The 26,927-nt window shown below is 35.4% G+C and overlaps 2 protein-coding genes across 2 annotated transcripts; one reads left to right on the top strand and one right to left on the bottom strand.

Moving 5' to 3' along the window:
• The first annotated feature begins 17,408 nt into the window (after positions 1 to 17,408).
• LOC128197482 (uncharacterized) lies at positions 17,409 to 20,106 on the top strand. Its single transcript, XM_052879536.1, has 5 exons — positions 17,409 to 17,739; positions 18,082 to 18,547; positions 18,629 to 19,601; positions 19,675 to 19,866; positions 19,942 to 20,106. Exons 1-5 carry the CDS (start codon positions 17,409 to 17,411, stop codon positions 20,104 to 20,106), a joined length of 2,127 nt encoding a protein of 708 aa, XP_052735496.1.
• Positions 20,107 to 20,447: 341 nt separating this feature from the next.
• LOC128197483 (protein MAINTENANCE OF MERISTEMS-like) lies at positions 20,448 to 22,455 on the bottom strand. Its single transcript, XM_052879537.1, has 4 exons — positions 22,141 to 22,455; positions 21,382 to 22,044; positions 20,713 to 21,294; positions 20,448 to 20,633 (listed from the first exon to the last, which is right to left on the bottom strand). The coding sequence occupies exons 1-4, from the start codon at positions 22,453 to 22,455 to the stop codon at positions 20,448 to 20,450; spliced, it is 1,746 nt and encodes a 581-aa protein (XP_052735497.1).
• Between the last annotated feature and the right edge of the window lie 4,472 nt (positions 22,456 to 26,927).

Raw genomic sequence — 26,927 nt, forward strand, 5'->3', positions numbered from 1 at the left:
AAAAAAATATTTTTTTTTAATTTTTTTTGTTTGATGAATTTTATTTACTCGGACAAAATTGGGATTTGACAACGTCGAATTCTATGGGGCTTCAACGTAATGGGCTCCCAACAATTATTCTTTTTTTCTCTAAATACAATTTCGGAGTCTTGGATAACCTCTACCCCTCCATTTATAAAATTTCTCCTAACAACTCCTTCAAGGTTTCTTTGTGTTAACTTTTTTCTGTTTTTTATTAGCTCCTTCAAGGTCACAACAACTAGTCATTTATTTGTGGTTTGATTCTTTGTTATGTTGAAAAGCTTGAAGGAATGATAGAAACACAAAGGAAAAGGTTTATATATTTGGATTTCTTAGCCTTTTACAATTCTACAGCTTCCAATCATAAAATTTCTTGTAATAATCTGTTAACTTTTTTCTTTATTTTTCTATCAACTCTTTCAAGTTCACAAAAGCAAGTCATTTCCTCGTGGTTTCATTCTTTGTCATGGTGAAAAGCTTGAAGGAGTGATAGAAATCCAAAGAAAAAGGTTGAGAGATTTGGATTTCGCACCTTTTCAAAACGCTACAACCTCCATATTCACCAAAATCCTTCTACATTTTAACTATTCTGTGGATCTTTGTGGTTTGATTTTCATTTTTTTCTATGTTTAGTGTTATTATGTATTTATTTTCCTTTATAAACATACGTTCTATAAAATTGGATTTCTTTTAGAAATCCTTGAAGCTGTTTTACGTCGAACTCTACCAAAATTAGACGTTGGTTTAAAAGAAAAGGAAGTAAATCTTTGCTTCTAGTCGTACTATTGGTGATTTAAAAGAAAAAAGAAAAAAGGGATTTATAATGCTTTTCGTTTGTAACCAAATACACTTTTCCATGCACAGTTAACGTCAAAAACTTTCCAAATTCGACGTGAATATCTTCGTTTCTAAAAAGAGCATTTATCATGACCAACAAACTGTCTTTTCCCATATGACGTAGATGTCGAACAATCTCCAAATTCCATGTGAATCTTTTCTTTTGTAACAACAACATTTATCAAAACTAACCAAATACACCTTCCCATGCACAGTTAACGTCAAAGACTTTCCAAATTCGACATGAATATCTTCGTTTCTAGAAAGAGCATTGATGGAAACCCATTTAGAGAATTCATTTCAAAGGAGTACCAACTTAAGCTAAGGCTAAAAAAGGGAAGTTGGAGAAGGACTTTTAGAAACTCTTTCTTGATTTTATTTCTTTAAGTCTTAGAAGGATTCTTTTTAATACATATATGGTTGTTTTGTAGGGTCTAATAAAGCTTGGAGATCATGGTTGAGCCACCCAAGAAGCATGGGAAGCCTAGGGAAGCAAAGGAACTAAAAAGGGGAGAAAAAGAAGTCATTTTCGGATTGGAGAGCTTTGCTTCCGAATTAGAATTATGAAGAAAAGTACCTTCCGGATTCTGAAATGGCCCAACCAAAAACTTGACTGGCTTAGCCACTACATATCAGATTTTGAAATGCACATGCTTTCCTTGTGTGTTTAGAGAGGGAAACGTGACCTAGCTAGCTTGGCCTCCAAGCTTGACTTTCATTTAAATTTGGAGGGAATTTGGTCCAGATTTGAGGCCCCTCTTCACCAATAAATAAAAGGGTCTCTCCTTTGTAATTCTTCACTTTTGAGCTGTAGTAAAATGCTGCAAAATTTGATTCCAGCTCTATATGGTCTTGAGTCACTCTTCCTTTTCAATTTCTCTACCCTTTCCTCTAGCTTCCTTCCATAGTAGGAAGGCTTTCTGAGCTGTGAGGTCTCCACGCACACTCCTTCCATTAAAAACACACCAAAACACGACTCATCTTCATTCAATCTGTTGCACCATCATTGCTTACTGTTTGGAGTTTGATGGAAGAAGAATCCAGTTGATTGTGGTGGTAGAACGGATAGTAGTAGCATGCAACAATGGAAGTTGTGCTTGGGCAATGCAGTAGAATAAATTGAAGAATGAAGATGATGGCCAGAGGAAACAGAAACATGAGGAAGCTACTCTTAAGAGGTTTTCGGTGGCTGGAGATTGAAGTGGATGCCAAGAAAAATGGAATGAGGGAAGAGATTTGGGTGCTGAAATATGATACGGATGGGTGGAGAAATGCTAGGAATGGAAGCCTAGATAGGGAGAGAGGCTAGAGGAAACTCTTAAGCTCTTTCTCGGTGACCTTCAATAAAAACAAAGTTCTGGACAAAATCAACAAAAAACAATTATGTATTCAAATCAAAGGTAAAGGTTACAAGCAATGGAGCAAGATATTTAAAGGAGAAACAAAGCTCCTGGTTCACGCATACACTTAGCTAACGTTAACTATGGTGTAATGGAGCAAGGGCCAGCTGTGCAAGGATGAAGAAACGTGAGTGGCTACGTGGCCAACAAGCAAGAAGCTAATGAAGAAACGTGAACAACAACTAGTGGATTTGTTGACGCTTGGCGCAAGCCCTCATTCGTTGAGCGCTAGGCTTTATTCAACTTCAACCAAGCTACTGGTTGGAATGTGTCTCATGTGGGCTTCCAAAGCAGCTTGCTGGACAACTAGACAATGCCTTTATGCATCCAAGTGAAGATTCCAACATTCCTCCAAGTGAAGATTTGGCTTGCTTCTCCATTCTTGATGTTTCCTTGCTTCTTGATTTAATCAAGCTTCTTGGCTAGTTGATCCATGATTTCCTAGGCTACAAAAAAACATACAAACATATTGAAGATAATCCTTCTAAGACTTAGAGAAAGAAAATCAAGAAAGAGCCTTTAAAAGTCCTTCTTCACTTCCTGTCTTAGCCTTAGCTTTAGTTGGAACTCCTTTGAATGGAATTCCCTAAATGGGTTTCCATCAGAGTTACTACCTGCGAGTTCTAATCCTAGGAAGGCTTTCATCATGTGGTATCATGATCTTAGGTTGTCCACGCACCAAGAGCCAAGTTATTCTTCCATCTTTGCACTTCAATTGGTGTTTTCTATTGTCCATTCTGATTCTGTTTCCAGTTTTTGTTTCGAGTATCTTTTGCTTTTGTTTTGCTATTTCCAGTCACTGATTTCTTGTTTCTATTGTGTGCTCATGTTTACTTTTCATTTTAAACGGTGAATCTTACTTGTTTGTGTCATTTCCAGCTTTAAATTTAAATTTCAGTTTGTCATTGTCTTATGCACCTTTAGTTGCAGTGTTGTTTTTGTTGAGATTGTTGATAGGGAGAGCACTGGTTTAGCTAAACCTACAATCTCAGATCTTCTGGTTTTCGATGAGGACAACACATAATTAATAACACATGTGTTGTTAAATGTGTTACATGTTCATAGCTTTCATGTTTATGATTATTTGAGAACATGTTTGTGTTGATTCTGTCATTGCTGCAATTCACTATGTTTTACATGAGAACTTATCTGTGAATGCATGACATATGTTTTAGAAAAGGAAAACCACATGCACTTTTGTTAAACTTATAATATGTGGCAAAACAACAGTTTTAAGTCGACTTCATTATGAAGTAAGTCGATTAAAACTCGTGGCTTTGCACAAACTTTTTCAAAGTGTGCTGTGAGTATTTTTGGAAAGAAATTTTTTCAAAACTGCATTGAAGTGTTACAAAGTCGACTGTATGCGCAACCTACTCGACTTAGTTAGTTATGTTTTGAAATTCTGTTAATGCTTATGATGTCTAACGACTATATTTTATATCTTTCACTAAGCATTGATTGTGAGTCAACTGTATTAAATGCGAAATCAATTAAGTTGGTTTGACTGCTTCTAACTGTTATAACTGTCTGAGTATAATCGACTCTATTAGTAGCATAGTCGACTTAGGAGTGTCAGTTTTGTAAAATATATATATATATATAGATGCGAATTTGATTTTTGCAAGGATTTTTGTAAATCTAACATTTTGATTGATTTGTTTCATATTATTGATCTCTGGTAGAATGTGCTAAAGCTCCAAGAATCCATCAAGAAAGACCGGGGTGTTCTTTCTTTGGTGATTGCTTGACGAGTAAGAATCTGTGCGCGCTGACTGATTTATCAACCTGCACTTGAGGTGTCTGATACGTGATCAACTTCTTCTCTCGATCTTGTGAAGATTGTGGCTGCCCTATTGTGACTACAGGAAGAAAATGTGCGGCGTTCTGGACTTTGAGGATTGTTCAAAGTGATTAAAGACTACAGGAGAGGGGACATCTTGCTGTTGTTCTTTGTTTGTATATGCCTATGTTTTGATTAGAGGGTTAGAGAGGTGTTTTATATTTTGACGTGGAGGTTGCTATAAAAGCCTTATTGTAGAAACCTTGATCATTATAGTGCATTTGCTTCCTGGGATTGGAAGGACGCTGGATGTAGGCAGTTTGGCGGAACTAGTATAAAAACCTGTGTTTGAATTATCTATCCTTGCACTTTTAATTTTCTAAGTCGGCTTTACTTTTCACGTAGTCAACTATTTCCATTGCACTTAAAAAATCTTATTCCTTGCGATTCAAAAAACTTTTGAAAGATCATCCTTTTGTGAAAAAGATTTTTAAAATACTGATTTTTGTGTTTCACCAATTCATGCCCTCCTCTTTGTATTGAAACTAAGCCATTCTATTTCAACAATTGGTACAAAAGCAGGTTTTCATAAGATATTTGAAAAACAAGTCGATTATCTTTTTCTTTAAATCGACTATTCCTGGAAAATGGCTTTTGTTTCTCAAACAAGAAGGATAAGGGAATCTGCATTTGAATTGATATCAGCTACTTGCAATGCAAAATTAAACTTTGTTACTAACGAATTCTATGAATATTTTGAAACAGGGATTTCACGAAACAAAGAAGTTACTTGTGTCAATAAGTTCAGCTCCAGATCACAAAGATTAAATATGCTGGCTAAAAGATTTACGAGATTTCTCAATATGAAGAAAGATGACAGGATTCAAAGTGAAAACAAAGAAAATGTACATGAAAGGGATCTCATCATGATGGAAAAATCTGAGACAGCAGAACAATACTTGAGACAAGGAACGAAAAGCTCCATGTGGTACCTGGACAGTGGATGCTCAAGACATATGACAAGTGATAACAGTTGAAAAACTGTTATTTTTATACTTAATTTTGACCTTAAAGACAACCTTTATGACTTAGAAATTAGCTTGGAATCATGCTTTTGCTTAAGTTTTGGAAATAAGAGAGTTGGATGGGTTTTATGCTTGGTTTTCCTTGTTTTCACTGTAATTAAGATGAATTAGATGAAAGAAGTTGAAGTAGTAAGGAGATGGACTCAGGAAAGGAAGTGAAAGTGCACAAAAGAAGAGCCGTAGTCATCGCTCAATGCCACTTTTACCGCTGAGCGGCGTTCTGAAGTCCCACAGTTACTACTGAGGGCCAAAACTGCAGTTGAGCGTCAATTCTGAAGACCCACACTTACCGCTGAGCGGCAAAAATGCCGTTGAGCGCCATTTATTTGGGCTTGGCCCTATTTTGTTTAATTTTTAGGAAACTATATAAGGTTTTAGTCGAATTAGGGTTAATATCTTTCGACAGAAAGAGGCGAAATCACATTCCTTTCACCCCTTGGAGGAGGATTTTGGATGCTCAAGCTCTATTCTTCAACTTCTAGGGTTCTATCTTTCATTCTTTCATTATTTTTCATCTAGTTTCACCTTGTCTATGGTGAACTAAACCTTCATTGTTATTGGGGAACCGATGTAATCCTTTGAAACTCTCACGTATTGAATTGGTTCTTTAATCTATATGCTTTCTTTCATTAATTGTTAGGGTTTTTCTTCTATGCTCTATGCATTCTTTGTTTAACTCATTCAATTGCATGATCATTGATGTTATTTGTATGGACAGATATAGATAAATCTAGAACTGAAGAAATTCTCCCAAGAGCAATATTGCCTAGACATAGGGATAGGAGGATTGGTTGCCTTTAAGCTTCTGGGCGAATGTAATGCATGAATAATTGCTAGGGACACAAGACAATGTAAACTAGTGATTAGGAGTAGACTTTCTTCACCGAGACATCGGGTTTAAGGTAAATTAGAAAGTGACATTAACATTAATGAAGAAAGATGAATTCTTGAATGCATGAGAGTGGATAGGATGAGTCAAAAACCCCAACAACATAATCATTCATATTCTACATAAATCGTTTTTGCATATTTCAATTCCATTGATCAAAATCTTGCATTCATGTTTATTTTTCGTAACTCAACAACAATATTTTCATTTACAAGTCTAACTTAATTGGCAAATCACATAATTGTCTAGGTTGTGAGTCTTTTGGGAAACGATACTTGGTCTTACCATTTTATTATTACTTGATACGATTCAGTACACTTGCCGAGTGTTAACATGTTTTTGGCACCGTTGCTGGGGACTTGTGGTTTAACTATTCTATTTTTGTGATTATTGATTAACTTTGACTTGGTTTTTTATCTTTTTTATTTATCTCTTGATCTTTTTATCTTTCTATCTTTTTGTTTATATCTTATCTTCTTATCTTTTTAGTTTATCTTTTCTATCTTTTTGTGCTAACAATTGTTTCTAGGGTTTTGTGTTCTTGTGTATGCAGGATACAATTTAGACTAGGAGCAAGAAAATTTCAGAAGCTCTTCTTGAAGGATTGGACGAGTAGAAGGAGGAGGAGAGTTCGAATCTAGAAAATTATTTCCTTCTCCGGAAACAATTCTACAACCCTCACCACAAAGATCTAACCCGAGCACTGAAGAGATGGTCGAAGAGAACAATGGTAGATGTACTCTGGCGGATTACACCATTGTTGTTGGCCCTCATCACTTTAATAACATTGCTAGGCCGAGGGTCAATGCTGCAAACATGGAGGTGAAACCGGCATTGATACAATTGGTAAAGAGCAACCAATTTAATGGGCTATCACATGAAAGTCCATATGAGTATCTAACCACATTGAACGAGATTTGCAACACTGTGAAGATCAATAGTGCGCCGGATGATGCAATAAAGCTAAGCTTGTTTCCTTTCTCATTGGGAGGCAATGCAAAGCTATGGTTGAATTCTTTTCCTGAGGATAGCTTTACTGAATGGGAAGCCGTGGTTTCAAAGTTTTTAAACAAGTACTTCCCACAGTCCAAAATCAACAAAGGAGAGCAAGAGATTTCTTCTTTTAGACAAGGCATGGAGGAGACGCTAGGTCAAGCATGGGATATATACAAGAGCTTGTTGAGAAAGAGGCCCACTCATGGCTTTGACGAAGCAACAATAGTCATTCTTTTCCTTGGAGTTCTTGGTTCACAAACCAAATTGGTGCTAGATGCCTCAACTAGAGGTAACATTAAATGCAAGACTCCAGAGGAAGCTTTTGAATTGATAGACAACATGGCTACTCATAACAACGAGATGCATAGTGAAAGAGGAGCTCCACCTCAACAGAAGGGGTCCTACAATTGCAATCTCAAGATGCCCTGCTTGCACAAAATAAGATCATCACTCAGTAGTCGGAAGAAGTGACAAAGTAGCTTTCTTTATTACATCAAGAGATATATAATATTTCGATGGTTCAAAGGCAGCAGAAACAGTGGCATCCACAACCTACTCCAAATGAGAAAACCACCAAGCTGGAGGAGACTTTCCAGCAATTCATGAAAATGAGCGTCTCTTATTGTAAGAATTTAGAGGCTGCATTTAACAGTATGAAGATGCACATTGGGCAATTGGTCAACAAGATGGAGGGTTGTGAGAAGGATGCGAAGAGTAATATGAGGGAAGAGTGTAAAACCATTGTTATAAAAAGTGGCAAAGTGTTAGAGGAAAGAAAAAGAGAGAGAAAAGATAAAGAAAATGAGAGTGAGAAAGATACACTTGAGTGGAAAGAGAGGGTTGAGAGAGAAAAAAAGAAAGAAGAGGTAGATGAGAGAAAAAAAGAGAGAGAGAAAGAAGACGATAGAAAAAAAGAGAGACTAGTGAAAGATCACTTCCTTATCCAAAGATTTTTTCAAGGAAGGAGAAAGATAAACAACTAGAGCAGTTCATGCAGATGTTTGAAAAACTGGAGATTAACATACCTTTCTCTGAAGCATTGCAACAGATGCCATCATATGCAAAATTTTTGAAGGAACTCCTTACAAAGAAAAGAAAATATATTGAAAAGGAGACCATTGAAGTGCAAGGTAACTGAAGTGCAATCATACAAAAATTACCTTCTAAGTTTAAAGATCCAGGGAGCTTCACTATTCCATGCACCATAGGAGAGTTGGAAGTTGGAAGGGCATTGATTGATTTGGAAGCTAGCATTAATTTAATGCCACTTCCTATGTTCAAAAGAATTGAGGGTTTAGAACTCAAGACTACTAGAATGACACTTCAATTGGCGGACAGGTCTCTTAAATATCTGTATAGAGTAGATGAAGATGTGCTGGTAAAGGTTGACAAACTTGTATTTCCTGTGGATTTTGTTGTAATGGAGATCGAGGAGAATGGAGAGGTGCCTCTCATTCTTGGGCGACCATTTATGAAGATTGCTATAGTTTTAATTGATGTGAAGAATAATAAGCTTAAAGCAAGAGTTCAAGATAAAGAAGTGAATTTTGATGTATTCAAAGCCATGACACATCCTAAAGATGGTAAAGCATGTTTTCAATTTGATATACTTGATGAAGTTTGTATGGTGCAAGAAAGGATGGTACGTTATTCTTCTCCATTAGATAAAACTCTTATTGATGCTTGTGAAGACTTGAATGAAGAGGAAGAAATATTGATTGATGAATGTATGACGGATTTGGAGACATTGAAGGAGATTCCAGTGGAGGATGCTAAGTTTGAGATGATTGATACCAAAGAAGAAGTCAAAGAAAAGAAGATTGAGTTAAAGATGTTACCATCACATTTGAAGTATGTTTTCTTAAAAGAAGATGGGACGAAGCCAGTTATCATTAGTAATTCTTTGCTTCCTGAAGAAGAAGAACAATTGCTAGAAATATTGAAAGCCAACAAAGAAGCTATTTGGTGGTTAATCTCAGATCTCAAAGGTATAAACCCAACTTATTGCATGCACAAAATCTTTATGGAGGATGACTATAGGCCAAGTGCTCAACCATAGAGAAGATTAAATCTAGTGATGAAAGAGGTGGTTAGAAAAGAAGCATTGAAGCTTTTGGAAGCTGACATCATATATCCGATTTCTGACAATGAATGGGTGAGTCCAGTATAGGTAGTGCCAAAGAAAGGTAGGATGACAATAATCTATAATGAGAAGAATGAACTTATTCCCACTAAGACTGTTACTGGATGGCGGATGTGCAATGATTACAGGAAGTTGAATAAGGCTACTAGGAAGGATCATTTTCCTCTTCCTTTTATGGATTAGATGCTGGAAGATTGGCAGGTCAGGCTTTTTATTGCTTTTTGGATGGATACTCTGGATACAATCAAATTGTGGTAGATCCAAAAGACCAAGAGAAGACAACATTCACATGTCCTTTTGGTGTCTTTGCGTACAGAAAGATGCCATTTGGGTTATGTAATGCTCTAGCCACGTTTCAAAGGTGTATGCAGGCAATTTTTGCATATCTCATAGAGAACTGTATTCAAGTCTTCATGGATGATTTTTCAGTTTTTGGAGATTCTGTGCAAAGGTTTTTGGCGAATTTGGATATTGTCCTCAAGAGATGTGTTCAAATGAATCTTGTGCTTAACTGGGAGAAATGTCATTTCATGGTAACAGAAGGAATTGTGTTGGGGCACAAGATTTCTGCTAAGGGGATCGAAGTGGATAAAGCCAAAGTAGAGGTCATTGAGAAAGTTCCTCCCCAACAAATGTGAAGGGAATCAGAAGCTTTCTAGGCCATGCTGGATTTTATAGAAGATTTATTAAAGATTTCTCAAAAATTGCCAAACCATTGAGTAATCTGTTGGTTAAAGACGTACCTTTTGTGATGGATGAAGAAGGTTTGAAAGCCTTTGACATCTTGAAAAGCAAATTGGTGTCTACTCCAGTGATTGTAGCTCCAGATTGGAATCAGAATTTTGAACTAATGTGTGATGCTAGTGATTATGCAATAGGAACTGTGCTTGGTCATAGAAAAGAGAAGGTATTTCACACAATCTATTATGCCAACAAAGTTTTGAATTATGCTATTACTAAAAAGGAGATTCTAGCTATAGTGTATGCCTTGGAGAAATTTAGACCTTATTGGGTCTTTGGTGATTATCTACACAGATCATGCAACTATAAAGTATTTGTTGACAAAGCCAGATTCTAAGCCACAATTGATCAAATGGGTGCTTCTATTACAAGAATTTGATGTGGAAATTTGTGATAAGAAGGGTAGTGAGAATTTGATTACTGATCATTTATCATAGTCGGTTAAGAGTGAGGTTACAAGCAAGGAAGCAGAAATCTGGGAGTCTTTTTTAGATGAAACCCTCATGTATATTCAACAAAGGTCGTGGTTTGGATATGGCAAATTTCAAAGCTGTAGGAGTAATTCTAGAGGTTTTCAGTTGGCAACAAAGAAAGAAATTTTTACATGATGCCAAGCAGTTCATTTGGGATGATCCTTATTTGTTCAAAGTTGGAGCAGATAATCTTCTGAGGCGGTGTGCGACAAATGAAGAAGTAGAAGGAATTATCTGGCATTGTCATGATTCACCTTATGGGGGACATTTCAATGGAGAAAGAACAACAAAAAAAGTTCTTCAATCAGGATTTTATTGGCCTACCTTGTTTAAAGATGCTCATAATCATGCCAGAAATTGTGATAAGTGTCAAAGAACTAGGACTATTTCAAGATGTCATGAGATGCCATTACAGGCATTTTAGAGGTTGAAGTTTTTGATTGCTAGGGTATTGGTTTTGTAGGACCGTTTCCACCATCTTTCAACAATGAATACATATTGGTGGCGGTGGACTATGTGAGTAAATGGGTGGAAGCATTACGTGTCCCAAAAATGATGCCAGCACTGTGATTAAATTTCTAAAGAGTCAAATCTTCTCACGGTTTGGAACTCCAAGAGTACTTATTAGTGATGGAGAATCTCATTTTTGTAATTATCAGCTGGAAAAAGTACTCAAACATTATGGTGTGAGACATAAGGTAGTTGCACCTTATCATCCACAGCCCAATGGGCAAGCTGAGGTGTCTAATAGAGAGATAAAGAGGATCTTCGAGAAAACAGTTGCTTCATCAAGAAAGGACTGGTCACAGAAACTGGATGATGCTCTCTGGCCGTATAAGACTGCAATGAAGACATCTATGGGTTTATCACCTTATCAGCTAGTCTATGGGAAAACATGTCATTTGCCAGTGGAGATGGAGCATTGATGACAAATTTATGAACACCGAAAAACGGCGCCAAGAACTTGTTTAACCCTCGACAAGTGTGATCGAATCGTATCAAGTAATAAACTTGGTAAGACCAAGTATCGTTCTCCCAAAGGACTCACGACCTAGTTAGTTATATGATTTCTTGATTATTTAAGACTTGTGAACAAATTGTTATAAGTTTCAAATGCAAAAGACAAAAAGTAAACATGTATGCATGTGATGATCAATGGGAAAGAAGAACACAAACACTGAACGAATTATATGGATGAGTATGTTGTTTGGGTAATCAATTTCATCTTATCCACTCTCATATATTTTAGGAATTCATCATTCTTTTCATCAATGTTAATGCCACTCTCTAAATTACCTTAAACTCGATGTCTCGGCGAAGAAAGCCTATCCTTAATTATGAGTTCATACAATTCCTAGCATCCCTAATAATTAATTCTGAAGCACAGAAGCTTAAATGCAACCAATCCTCATATCCCTATGTTTAGGCAATACTGCTTTTGGGAGAATTTCCCCAGTTCTAGATTTCCCTGTATGTGTCCATATCGACAAAATCAATAATCATGACATCGAATGAGTTAAACAATGCATGCTTTGAGCAAAGAGGAAAAACCCTAACAATTAATGAAAGAAAGCATGTATCATAGATATGATGTTTAAACACAAAATTCCATATATGAGAGCTTCAAAAGATTACATTGATTCCCCAACAACAAGAAGAGTTTAGTTCATCATATTCATGGTGAAACTAGATAAAATATAATGAAAGAATGGAAGAGATAGAAAACCCTAGAAAGAGAAGAGGAGAGTCGTCACCATCTCCAATTCTAGCCCCAAGGGGTGAAAAGTGTGTTTTGCGTCTTCTCCAGCCAAAGATACAAACCCTAGGACGTCCTAAAGCTTATATACTATTCTAAGATATACAGAAAATTAGGCCCAAGCCCATAAAAGTAACAGAAAATTGGTCCAAGCCCATTTAGAATGGCGCTCAGCAGTATTTTACCGCTAAGCGGTACTAGCGCATGATCCATTTTGCTCCCCAGCTGCTGTTTTGCCCCTCAGCGGTGATTTTGGCACCTGAAAACTACCGCTCAACACAAAATTACCGCTCAACGCCACTCGGTCGCAACTTTTTCAGCATTCTGGTTGACTGGTTGACTTTTCTGGTTTCTGGTTGACTTTTCAGCATTCCAATCATTCGATACTTCAATTCTTCTTTCGAATCATTCAATTAGCCTACAAAATCAAAGGAATCTTGCACAAAACCATTAAATTCACCTTCAACTTCAAGCTAGTTTCTAAGTCTTAAAGGTTACTTTTGCTATCAATTTTAAGCATAAAAATAACGGTTTTTCAATCGTTATCAAGCATAAAGCTTTGTGGGCTCTTAAATTGTTGAATTTTGATCCTTCTGAAACTTAGAACAAGCGCAAAAGGCAAATGCTGGAGGTTGAAGAGATGTGGTTGCATGCATATGATTCATCCAAGAATTACAAAAAAAAAGTAAAATTCTATCATGACACGAAGTTGATAAGAAAAGTCTTTAATCTATGGTAGCAGGTGTTATTGTTCAATTCACGATTGAAGCTTTTTCCTGGAAAGTTGAAGTCAAAATGGTCAGGACCGTTCATATTGAAAGGTGTGCGTCCACATGGAGCAATTGAATTGGTTGATCCAGCTGCTAGTGATCCACAGAGAAGCTGGGTAGTAAATAGTCAACGTCTCAAGCATTATCTAGGCGAAGTGGAGCGTTTGTCTACAGTGATGAAGTTGGTTGATCCTTAAGCTTATTGGGTCAAGCTTGTGACGTTAAACAAGCGCTTATTAGGAGGCACCCTAGTGTTCTAAACTCTTTTTAACTTATTTACTTCTTTTATTAGAATAGGTTGTGATGTACTCTGTGTGAAACTTTATCTGCTATGATGGTTTTCTTGTGATTTATGCATGATGAGTATTGCTTGATGATGCTTGGATATAGATTGATGTTGAGATTGTGCACTATATGCTGATATACATGTGGTTGTTCACAAGTTATGTGAACAGATGCATGATGTTGTGATTGTGATTATGATGCTAAGCAGGATGTGTATGTGGAATGATTGGACGAGCTTATATGTGAGGTTTTGAACTCCAGAGTTTGTGTAATTGAATGCTATTACATTGAAAGCATGAACGACTTTGCCCAGATTTCTAGGATTGAATCACTTGCTTATATGTATCATTTGATCAAGGCCATCTGTTGGTAACCCTTTATTAGCCAAATGCATGATTTTAGCCCAATAAAAGAGAGCACAATGTGTTTTATCCTTTGAACCCTTAGCCTTGATCATGATAGAGAACCCTTTTTGAAAAGCTTTACCTTGAGTTGAGTTGAAAAATATCTTGTGGTATGGATAAATGTTCAAGTTTGGGGTTGTTGGGAGGTCTAAAAAGGGAATATGAAAAGCATTGAGCTAAGCATGTGAAAAGTAAAATAAAAAGGAAAGAAAAGAAAGAAAAAGAAAAGCTCAATGCAAAAGAAAGTTGGGAAGAAGGAAGAATGGTTGTGTTTAGATGATTCACTTAACTCAAGGATTTTGTGATCCAGAAAAACCAATTTTCCTATTAGCCCAACCACATTATAAGCAATAGAAAAGCCCTTGTGATGATACTTGCTTATGAATGTGTTTGATTGTGGTTAAATGAAAGGCAAAGTTGATTCATGTGACATTATGATAGTAGAGTGGATGAGTGACTGATGCGGTTGTCGCGGCCCATCAAATTTGATGTGCATTAAAAATGTAGTATAGTGTTAGAAAGTGACTCCTAGGTCGTCTCTCAAGGACTAAATGTGGTTCGAGTCTTAGGATAAACACGTAGTGGCGGGAGGGGGGGTTTGAAAATTTTTTTGCAAGGAAAATTAAACTAAATTAAAACTAGAAATGAAAATCAACCCAACATAATTAAAAACTTTGAATTAAATGAAGAAAACATGCACACCGAACAGCCCTACAACGACCGAACGGTTCTAAAGATGAGATCAAACGGTCTCTAAAGCTGAACAGAATTGAAGATGAGCACAGACCAAAGCCGAATGGTACAAACAAACCGAACAGTATGAAAATGCAGAAATGCAGAAAAGGTTCCAAAGTTAAAACGCATGGGAAACTAAAAATGGTGTAAAACAATACAACCGAACAGAGTAAATGCAATAAAACCATAAGCCGAACGGTACAAGCTAAGACCGAACGGTCTACAGAGAATGCATCAATAGTAAACACGTAGAATCTAAACGCAACAGAATCAAAATGCAACTGAACTTAAAACGAAAACAATAACAGTAGAAGCGAAACTTAAATAGTAGAATGTGAAATTTCAAATGGAAAATGCCCCACAAACATAAAACGCCAATGAATAGTAAAATAACGAACTGCAACAGTAAAGAGGACGAAATGAACAGTAGAACGCAACAATGAACAGTAAAATGCAAGAACGAAGAAGACAATGAACAGTGAAATAAAACTAAAAAGTGAATGCATCAATGATTTCAACTCTTAAATTGCACTGTAAACAAGATTCAATACATGGAAATGCAAAAGAAATAAAACCTAAACCTCCCCAAAGGGGGAGGAGAAAGAAAATGCTCCCCAAGAATAGGTACGTATTAGTGGCTGGGAGACTTGTAGAGAAATATGCTTTTTTGGGTTTTTGTATAACCAAAAGACCAAAAATGCCCTCATAATGGGCTTGTCCTACAAAATGACCTAAAATTGGGCCCAAAGTCCTAAAGTTTAACCCAATGACCTTCTAAAACGCTACACTATTGACGTGCCCATCTTCTTGAAGTCCTAGAATGTGCTTCCAACACTGCTGCTAAGTTCCTCTAGTTACTGCATCTGACCGTTCGGTCATGAAAGGCTCATACCGTTCGGTCATGAAAGGCTAATACCGTTCGGTTCAAGAGTGTTCGGCCATTCAGTGTAAGCTTTCACAGATCGTTCGGTATATGCGTCCACATACCCTTCGATTCTGTGATGCTCGCCCATTCTATTCAACAGTTGAGCTGGGTTTCCACAAACCGTTCGGCCAATCCTTCAACAGACCATTCGGTAGAGTAGTGCTCGGTCATTCATTGCAGGTTCGGGAATTGATTGGTGCAGACTTCATCAGACTGTTCGGTCATCAAGCTCTGCATGTTTCACTGACAATTCGGTGAAGCCTACAGAAGACCGTTCGGTCAAGGCTTCAGCAGACCATACGGTGTAGGTATTCAGTAGACCGTACGACCACAAGACTACAATTGATTTTCGTTCGGTCATGTCTCTCACAGACCGTTCGGTCATGTTTCCAAGACCATTCGAACAAGCCTTCAAAAGATCATTCGGCCCTTTTCAGCAAATCCTTACTCAAACCTTCAACAATGATTGTCCTGCACAAAATGATTGAAATAATTATGCCCAATTGATCCAAAAAGTGAAAATGAGATAAAAATGGAGATTTAAACACAATTTACTGACACAATATGGTACGAAAAGCTAAGTTAGTAGTAGAAAATAATGACTCATTAGTGACCTCTTATACACTTGTGTGTTTTAGTGAAACCCTTTATCTAGTAAGGAAAGATTCCATGAACACATAAGAATTACTATGCTTAGTTGATTGATCATTTACGAAAATAGCCTTTGTTGGATATTATGTGATTGCATGAACACTAAAGCATATTCACATCTTGATTGAAGTCTTTGTGATGGGCTAATTTGAGTACTTACTTGTCTTGAAAGAAGGAGTTTTGAATGTGGTGAACCATTGTGTGGATTGATGGAAGATTGAGTTACATCTTGTTTGCTTGAGGACAAGCAAAGTTCTAAGTTTGGGGTTTTGATAACAGTTGAAAAACTGTTATTTTTATACTTAAAATTGACCTTAAAGACAACCTTTATGACTTAGAAACTAGCTTGGACTCATGCTTTTGTTTATGTTTTTGAAATAAGAGAGTTGGATGGGTTTTATGCTTGGTTTTCCTTGTTTTTTGCAGGTTTTAAGATGAATTGGATGAAAGAAGTGAAGTAGGAAGAAGTTGGAATCAGAAAAGGAAGTGAAAAGTGCACAAAAAGAGAAGACATGAGTAACGCTTAGCGGAAATTACCGCTGAGCGGTGTTCTTGAGGTTCCGTAGTCACCGTTGAGGAGCAGAAATGCAGCTTAGCGTCAAACTGAAGAATCGCACTTACCGATGAGTGGCATTTTTATGGGCCTTGGGCCACTTTTCTGTAATTTTTAGAATACTATATAAGGTTTTAGTCGACCTAGGTCAGTCATTTTTGGCTGGAACGAAGCATAATACACTTTCTTCACCCCTTGGAGGAGGATTTTGGATGCTAAAGCTCCTTTCTCAACTTTCTAGGGTTCTATCTTTCACTCTTTCATTATTTTTCACATAGTTCATGATCATTGATTTTGTCGATATGGACACATACGGGGAAATCTAGACATGAAGAAATTCTCCCAATAGTAGTATAAACCTAGACATAGGAATATGATGGTTGGTTGCCTTTAAGCTTTTGTGCTAATGTAATGCATGAATAATTGCTAGGGAGACAAGACATTTTAAACTAGTGATTAGGAGTAGGCTTTATTCACCAAGACATTGGGTTTAAGGTAATTTAGAAAGTGTTATTTTATTTGTTTATTTTATTTACAGTAAGTTATATTTAAATTTATAATTTTAAATGTTATATATGGTTAGTTTTTAAACGTAATAATTTTGTTAAAATATGAATTTGTTATAGATGATTTTTGTATCTTTAATTCTTTAATAATTTGATAATTATATAAAAAAATTATTTATTACTCTATTTATATCAAATATATAATTTAATTATATTAATATTTTTATATTTGTTTGATTAATTATTAATTATGTTAATAAGGGTCATTATAATTTTGTAGGTGATTATTACTAAAAATGAATGAATATCTTCATATGGATTCTCAGATTGGTTGTAGTTTGAAATCTGATTTGTCTTCATCAATTAGCAAAGTTGTAGAGAGAGATTTAACAAATAGATTTACAACAAATGAAATATTTCATTCACGGGAGCACTTAATTCAATGGGTAAGAGGGATGGCTTTTGATTTAGGATTTGTTGTGGTAATAGTAAGATCTGACATAGCTACTGGTGTACGGGGAAGAAAAACGTATGTCATACTTGGATGTGAAAGAGGGGGAAAATATAGGAAATACAAAGCTGATGCAGTGGCTAGTGTATACGACACTCGTAAATGTGAATGTCCGTTTAGATTAAAGGGTAAACCATGTTCAGATGGGGCCGGATGGGTGTTGAAGGTGATGTGTGGACATCACAACCATGAGTTGGCTGAAACTTTAGTGGGTCACCCTTATGCTGGCAGGTTAAATACGAGTGAGAAGTCATTACTGGTTGATATGACAAAGAGTAAAGTTACACCTGCAAATATTTTATTAACACTCAAACAAAATAATGATTGAAATGTCACAACGATTAAACAAATCTACAACGCAAGGCATGCGTATAAACGATCATTAAGAGGGTCCAGAACTGAACTACAACAACTTATGATGTTGTTGGATCGGGATAAGTACATTCACTGGAGTAGGTGTGCTGATGATTCAAAGGTTGTTACTGACTTGTTTTGGACACATCCTGATGCAGTGAAATTGTTAAACTCATTTAATGTTGTATTTATGATGGATTCCACATATAAAACAAATAGATATAGACTTCCGTTGCTTGAGATTGTGGGTATGACGTCTACAGGGTTAACCTTCTCAGCAGCATTTGCTTTCTTGTCTACTGAAAGGCAGAGTAATTTCACATGGGCTTTGGAAAAGTTGAAAGGTTTATTTTTAACATCTGAGGGTGGTCCTAAAGTTATTGTGACTGACCGAGACTTGGCTTTGATGAATGCCATATCAAGTGTATTCCCTGAGTCATATCAGATGTTATGTCGGTTCCACATCCTTAAAAATGTTAAAGCTAAATGCAAAATGTTAGTTCATTCTACTGAGGTTTGGGAAGTGTTGATGGATGCATGGGAAAATGTGATGGATTGTGCTGATGAAAGCTTGTTTGCTGAGTATGTGAATGGTTTTGAATACGCAAGCAGATCATGGCCTTTGTTCTTTGAATATGTTAATCAGAATTGGATTATTCCGTACAGCACATACTTTGTAAAGTTCTGGACGAACAAAGTAATGCATTTAGGGAACACAACCACAAATAGGTATTTTGTAATGTTATTTTATTTATTTGTTTTGTAGATAAATATTTATTTGTACTTGTTGAAGTTTTTTTTTTGTTTCAGGGCTAAATCTGCTCATTGGAGCCTGAAGAAAGTTCTGGGCAATAGTATGGGTGATTTGTGTTCTTGTTGGGATAGTATTCATAACGTCATTATCTTACAACACAACAAGATTAAGGCGTCATTTGAAAGTAGTTTGTTGCTCAGGAGTGACTATTTTAAAGGCTACATATATAGAGAACTTATTGGGCGTGTGTCTCGATATGCATTGGATCTCATTGCTAAGGAATTGAAAATAGTGCAGCAGATAGGATTGGACTCCTCAAAGTGTGGATGCGTATTGAGACGTACATTTGGTGTCCCATGTGCATGTGAATTAGCACGATATGATCCTAGGATGATCCCTATAGGTGAATTTCATATCATGTGGCGAAGATTGCATTTCTCAAATGTTGAATTAAATGAAACTAAGCCTCAGTTATCCATTAAAGATGAGTTGAAACAAGTAGAAGAACGATTCAATGAGGTTGACATTGGCGGTAAAGTCACCATCAAGCAGAAGTTACTTGAAATTGTTTGTCCTACATTGACATCAATGGTCCCTCCATTACATAAAGTCAAGACAAAGGGTGCACAAAAAAGTAAAGTTAAACGAAATGAAAGGTCTACTACGCGGGATCCATCATATTTTGAGTATGTGGACGCCTTTCATTCAACCATAGAATCTTCATCTGTGAGAAGTAAATTACAATCAAAGCCAAAAGCAATGAAGAAAAGGAGAGTTCCAATGATAGACCAGTTTCATTCTACAACTCACCCCTTCATTGTGGACGTTGTTGATGTTGTGGCTGATGGTCACTGTGGGTATAGATGCATTGCTGCGTTGTTGGGACTCGGAGAAGATTCATGGCCCGTTGTGAGGAATGAGTTGTACAAAGAACTGAGTGGATGGCGTGATGAATATGCAAGCCTAGTAGGAGGCTATGATAGACTAGAAGAACTGAGGTCCTCTTTGTTGGTGCAGTCACTGTCTGCGGTAAGTGTTTCCCGTTTTATGTAGTTTCTTTATTGCACAAAGGGTTTTTTCTAACAACTTTTATTCATAACAGGCTAACACGAGCAAGTGGATGACATTACCAGACATTGGTTATGCAATTGCTAACCGATATAACGTTATCTTAGTGTGTTTGTCATACTCTCAAAATTATACTATCTTTCCACTACGTTCCACACCACCTTCTGATATCACTCAACATCGCTTAATTTGTATAGGACATGTTCATGGATGTCATTTTGTGCAGGTAAGTGCATTTTGTTATGAATTTATTTTAAAATTACTTATCACTCAATTATATTTTGTTATTTGTATAATGTAGGTTAAGCTACAAGAAGGTTGTCCGTTGCCCACGGTGAATATCATGTCCTCAACCCACTGTTATCCTGAGGCACGAGCGTGGTCATCTATTTATACTAGTAGGATGCACGCATTTGAACAGTTGATGGACATAACAACATCTTATGTTGACTTAGGTGATTCATGATATTTATATTATGTATGAAGATATGTAGAAATACACTATTATATTTTGTTATTTAAGTACTTATTGTCAGTATTCATGATAATTATATTTTTATTATTCGTGATATTTATGTAGTATTTATTTATATATGATCATATTTATATTACTTGTTGTTAATTAAGTTCTTTTTTTTTTCCACTTAAACATATAAATATTTGATCATCTACATAACCAATATAAAAGAACATGTAACTCAAAATGAAAACATTGAAATTATAAGAAATTATAAATGTCTATTACAAATACAAAGATAATTTAAAGTCCTGTAATACACAATCAGATAAAGGAAATATAAAGTCCTATCAATTAGACGTCGACCGTCTACCACGCACATGCCTCTGCTCTCTCCTAGGCGTGGAATATTCGTCGATGCCTTCATTAGCAATCTGAAGCAGGTCCACTGACACCTGATGTGCAACAGTACCCTCGGTGACATGACGACACGATATCAAGGACTGTAACATTCTCGCCATTCGCCTAAATCTAGGCTGCATTATAATTATATCAAACAATTAAATAAACAAGGTGATCAAAATTTAATAATATAAGCAATGAAAAATAATATACCAGGGCGCCAGATGGTGAAGGTGGAGACGATCTACGATGGGGTCGTGCCTCCCGTGGAACATCGGGGCGTTGTCTAGGTGCAAGAGCCGGTCGCGCGTCATCTGCAGTAACAATAATATAAGGATGCGAAACCCTTCTGAACCACTGAATGTACCCATCAACACAGTCAGAAGGGGATGCTGCATGTCTGACATTACTCACAACGTGAGCTCTGAAGTGCAACCACATATGATCAATGGCCACTACATCTGCATCTGGAACCGTAGTCGGTGATCGTGGAATGTCTTGCTGAAACCCAAATTGCCTCAGCACACGCTCAGGCAAATGACGCCAAAGGGTGTCACCAATCCGAATCCATCTAGAATACATACAGATGCCGAAGAATGGCCGAATGCCTCGATGCCCCTCATATGGATGCCATACAACTCCACTGTATGTCAGCGCATCCAACTGTGACCGAATCTCTGCGAGAGTGGAACTCTGTCTAGGGCTCTGCCACCTCATGGCACGTGGTGTGGTATCATCGTAAGAAGTCACCAACCGCCTCCTCCCCAAGCCAGGGAAATGTTCGTATATCCAACTCTAAAAAAATAATCATTCAATTAAATTACATCCATGTTCGAACATGGAAATAAATACATGAAATAAATGTCAAAGTTATAATTGTACCTGAAATAGAGTCAAATATCCAGCCATCTGCTTTGTGGACGCGAGACTCGCATCCCCGAGCTGCTCGTACAAATAGGCGAGTGCAGCAACACCCCAGGCATATCTGCCACACGCGTGTACGTCTCTAAATAACAATAAGTAAGACACGCGTATAGAACTGGCACTCTTATTTGCAAAAATCGTACATCCTACTAGATGCAACAAATATGCTCTAGCAGCATAGTCCCAATGCTGCGACTCACACCTCTGAACATATATCTCTCTAAGCCAGCTGAGTCTGACTTTCGGACCACGTGCATCCTCCATCTCAGCACCTGCTGTGCCACCATCAACGCCGAGCAGTTGCACAAGGGCTGTACGAGCCTCCTCAAACTCCAACTCCTCCAAATCACACATTTGTCCCATCACGGGCAGGTGAAGTAATGTCGAGACGTCATCAAGAGTAATCGACATCTCCCCTATAGGGAGATGGAAACTACTGGTCTCAAAATGCCACCTCTCTATGAATCCGAGGAGTAACCCCTTATCAACGTAATCATAACAAATCCCTGTAAGAGGCATCAAACTGGAATTCAACACAATGTCTTGAATTCCCTCGTGGCATGGTCCTAACTTATTTACTTTTTTTCCGTGGGAGATCAACTTCAGTGTGTCCCCTCGATCCTACACATCAATATTTAATAAATTTTCTATTAAAAAAATAATAAAATAAATTTTCTATTAAAAAAATAATAAAATAAATTTTATTTTTGCACTCACCCGGCCTTGGGAAATAGCATAAGCTACATGCTGAACATAGTGCGTCAGCAATGAATGATCGTGTGGACCTCCAGGAAATCCAACGACATCCTCTTGTATGTCATGAACATCTGCATGCTCCTCTCCATGAGTCTCATACGCCTCATATGTTTGTTCCTCAACGGCTCGCTCCTCAGCTATCGGGTGCTGGATAGGAGCTGCCCGACTTCTACGAGCAGAAACGGTAGGTCTTCTCCGAGCTTCGCCCTGCGACGAACTCTCTCCTCGAGAACTCTCACCTCGAGAATTAAAAGATGCACCACGTGTTCTTGCCATTTCTAACAATAATTTGTTTATTTAATTTCAAAAATTAAAATAAATTATTGTTTCAAATATCATTAATAAACTATAAAAAATGCAATTCAAAATAAATTAAACTAATAATAATTAATTTATTAACTTACAACAAAAATTAAATAAAAGAAACAATTAGCTAATTAATTAAAATAATATATTTAAATACATTTCCATTTAATTATTATTACAAATACAAATTTACTATAAATAAAATAAATACAAATACAAATTTACTAATATTAAATAAATTAAATTGATAATATTTATTTTAAGAAATAAAAAAAATTTAAATATATAAAAATTTTCAAATCTAATTCTTAATCAATTTATTTACAAACTACAAATAAAAAAATTTATAAAATATTCAAATAATAATCTAAGTCAAAAAAAAAATTTAAAAACATTTAATAATAAATATATCAAATATATAAATATATATTTCAGTTATAATAATTTAAAAACAATTAAAAAAGTAAAAAAAATTCAGCAGAGCCGAAACGGATGTGGGATATCCGATTGGCCTTCAACGGATATCCCACATCCGTCGACGGAAGTCGGACATCCGTCGAAGGCAAACGGATGTCCCACATCCGTTTCAGCCTTTCCTGCACAGTAACATCGTCGACAAGCACGGGGTGAAAGACCAACCTGGGACGCAGATCTGCTCGTTTCCTCCGCACACGCTGTTTCCTCCGCACCAGTGTTGCTCCACACCAAACGATCTTCTACAAAAACGATAAACAAAGAATAAATGGAGAAACAAATGGAGAAAGAAATGGAAAAAAATGGAGAAGTTGGAGACGGAAGTGAGAAGAGCTTACGGAAGTGAGGGAGAGTTACGAAAGTGGGAAGTGAGAAGTGAGAGATGAAAATGAAAGGTTGGTAGGTTTAGGAAAAAGTAAATTTAAATTAATTAAAATATTAAAATAAAAAAAGTAAAAAAATTTAACTTTAGGACATAATTGGAATTATATAAAATTGGGTTAGAACATAGTTGGAATTATATAAAATTGGGGAGGTGGAGGGAGAAGCATGTGGGGGTGGAGGGAGCAACACCCCCTAACTTCTCATCTTCAATTGATTTTCCACCTAAGTAACTTGGTAAACAAGTTCATTTAATGATCTAGAATGGTACAACTCCACGACATATTGAATGTCTTGATTTAACCCTCTAAGTAATTAAATGATGGTAGAGTCTAAACCTTCATTAATTATTAATTTTGCTTTTGACAAGGGACTTTAATCTGAACTAATTATGACATTTTCATTTCACTTAAATTAAAAGTTTTAAAACAACTAGTCTAAATAAAAAAAAATCACAATATATATTTGCTTTTGTTAAAAATCGAATCTCGAAATCAAATTTTTATCTAACTTTCTCCTAAATTATTCACTCACTTTGCTTTGGTATAGGCTAATTATAACAGTTGATACCTATAATAACCATGGAAGTAATATCTTACGTACGTAGCTGTATTGAAAGCGATACTTAGTAGGAGATTGAATCTATGCATTCACAATGTCAAAATTATTAATTGAAGATAAGCTTATTGTGTTAGACCTCAAACCACACCCTACCTACTCTTCTATACTAAAACATACACGCAATTTGAGAGAAAGAAAATAAATGAAATTCTTTTGTATAGTGATTATCTACTTAATCTTAGTTTTTTATAAAAAGATAAGGTGCTGAAAATCAAACTTGCAATTTCATACATACTATTCAAACATTTCACCTAGTGATTACTCAAATATGATGAGGTTTAGGAATTCTTTTAAGGATTAAATTATAAATTTAGCTATTTCACTCATTTAATGTTCAATGTTATTGGTTTATGATAATTATTTCATGAATTTATGTTTTTCACACTATAATTGCAAAACTTTCTTTCCTCTATAATAAATTCAACCGTCTATTGTCAATTTATTAAAGATGTTTGAAAATCATAACCACAACCTAGGAAGTCCAATTTTTTAAGAATGAATTATTACATAAAAACAAAATCGGTTCGACAAACTTTATTTAGATGCGGTTCTAAATTTTAAACCAATTTATATCTAAATCTATATATCAACTTAATGTAAACTATTATCTAATCACATATTATTATACATTTCTTGTTATAGTACCCTCATGGCTGTCTGATTCCAAACTCATACCGATATCATAACACAAAATTACATAATATATAGAAAAGGACTTTTGATACAAATATAATTAATTTCTCACAAAATATGGTGAAGCCGTTCTATAAGTGATAGAGTCTTATCTATTTTTCTATGTCTACATATTTGTTATAGTTTAAATATTTACATTACAAAAACAATAGTAATTATTATTAAATATATATACATGTTGGAAATTCGGGATGATTATCATACCATAAAGGTCCATTCATTTCAATTAACTTCATTGGATAATACTTACTTGGTCTAATTAATAGTTTAAAATGACTTCAACATTCTTTGAATAGTAAAAAGCCTACCTTTAAGCATATTGTGTGCGGAGTTAGAAGAAATTTATTTTATTTTTTTTGAAAAAAAGTATGTTTATAAACTGTCTAAAAAGGTTGCAAAAATAATAATCCTTTCTAATTGTAAAAAAAAAAGCTATTCTAAACCAGCATATACCCAAAGGCTTTTACAAAACCATCACTTTTTGTTAGAAAATAGCTAAGGTTTTTACATTGATTTATATGTATAGAGTGTGTGGATATTTCACATTTTGATTTATTACAATATGAAAGAAAAAGCAAGAAAGAGGGAAAGAAAAATTGTGTGGACCTTAAGTGTTTCGAATGAAAAAACATGACGATGCATGTGGAGCCATATTCAAGAATTGAGGCGGGTTGTTTGATTGGAAAATCGTAAATGAAAGAACAAAGAACATTCTTAATAGCAATAATAGCTATAGGAACAAGAACTTTGAAAAAAAAAATTAAAGAGAAATGCTAAAACACGTTGTTATATTTTTTGTAATGCACTCGTTCGATTCTTAGTGTAAAGTTCATTAATTAAAAATTATAAATTTTGATAATTTTTTCTTTAGATTTTATAAATTTTAATGAATTTTATTCCATGTTAGACTATGTTAAAGAAGATGTTATTAGTTGTCATATGAATTAAATTCTGACTCAAAATTAGGTTGCCCTTTAGTGAAGGTAGGGCAAAGTTAAGAAATTTGTATACTTTGACCTAGTGCCATAAAAATTGCGGCTATGTAATATCAATGATATGCACCAATCATTCAACCTTTGAAGCCTTTAGGTGCATTCAAATGTTGTGCCTCATTTTTCGTCTGTAATAATGTTATTCTTACAATTTGATCTATATCTTACATAGTTAATCATAACTCCATTTAAATCTTAGTCTCTTCTAGTGATATCATATGAATTAGATGATTAAGTTAAAGGGAAAAGTCATCAGTCCACACTTTTACATATAGGTAAAATATAAGTGTTATATATAATATTGAAAGTATTATTTTCTGATCATTTAAACTTTTAACTTTAATAATTAAATCTATTAGATATTATATATATATATATATATATATGAAATTCTAAAAATATTTGAAAAGAACGGCCTATGATATGCATAGCTATATATAGGTACACAAAGAATGAGGTATATATGCATGGCTAATAGACATTTAAGAAAAAAGTGAACTTATATTGATTATGAAATTGAAATAATGATAATAAAAAGCACATATAAACTAAAATGTTAATTAATTTTGTTGCTGTGTTATTGTTTTGTGCTGTTTTATATTTGCTTGGTCATTCACACATAGGTAGTGAATTACCTAACCTATGTCTTGTATAAACTAATGCCACGCGTGGTTTAAAACATATCATTCTCTTCTTTGTTATTATTCTATTTTGGTGGTGAAATATGATTTATTCATTTGAGGAACAAGAATAAAGAAAACACAGAAGAAGCATAACTTATTTGAATCCAGAATTGGTAAATCCCCACAGTTCCGTATTTGCTTTGTTAATATACAAAGAATGCGTAAAAAGAAAAGTTGGTGTGTGTTATACGCAACACATAAAAGTGGCTACACTACAACATTTGCGGCCACAAAACCAGATTTCAACATGCCCAACGTACTATAGTTTCACTGCTTTAAGACCATAATTCATATTCTTTTCTTTTACTTTTCTAGTAATGGAATATTTCCAGTGTTTATTTACTCTATCATTACTTTCTTTTAACTCACTAACTACCATAGAATTTCTTATGATTTCCTAAACCCATAGTTAATCATATTTAAAACTAGTAATCTATTTCAATAATTAATCACTGTATTCTTTGCTACAATTCTATTTTTAAGTGTGAACTCAGTTCTGTCTTTATTGTGTCAGAAAAGTGCATCAATTTATAGTTGACGTTAGCTTTTTAAGCCATGTGCGAAGTTTTGGTATGCGTTAATTTGGTAAAATTTGTAA

The sequence above is a fragment of the Vigna angularis genome, chromosome 6 (assembly GCF_016808095.1).
Source record: "Vigna angularis cultivar LongXiaoDou No.4 chromosome 6, ASM1680809v1, whole genome shotgun sequence".
Taxonomy (NCBI): domain Eukaryota; kingdom Viridiplantae; phylum Streptophyta; class Magnoliopsida; order Fabales; family Fabaceae; genus Vigna; species Vigna angularis.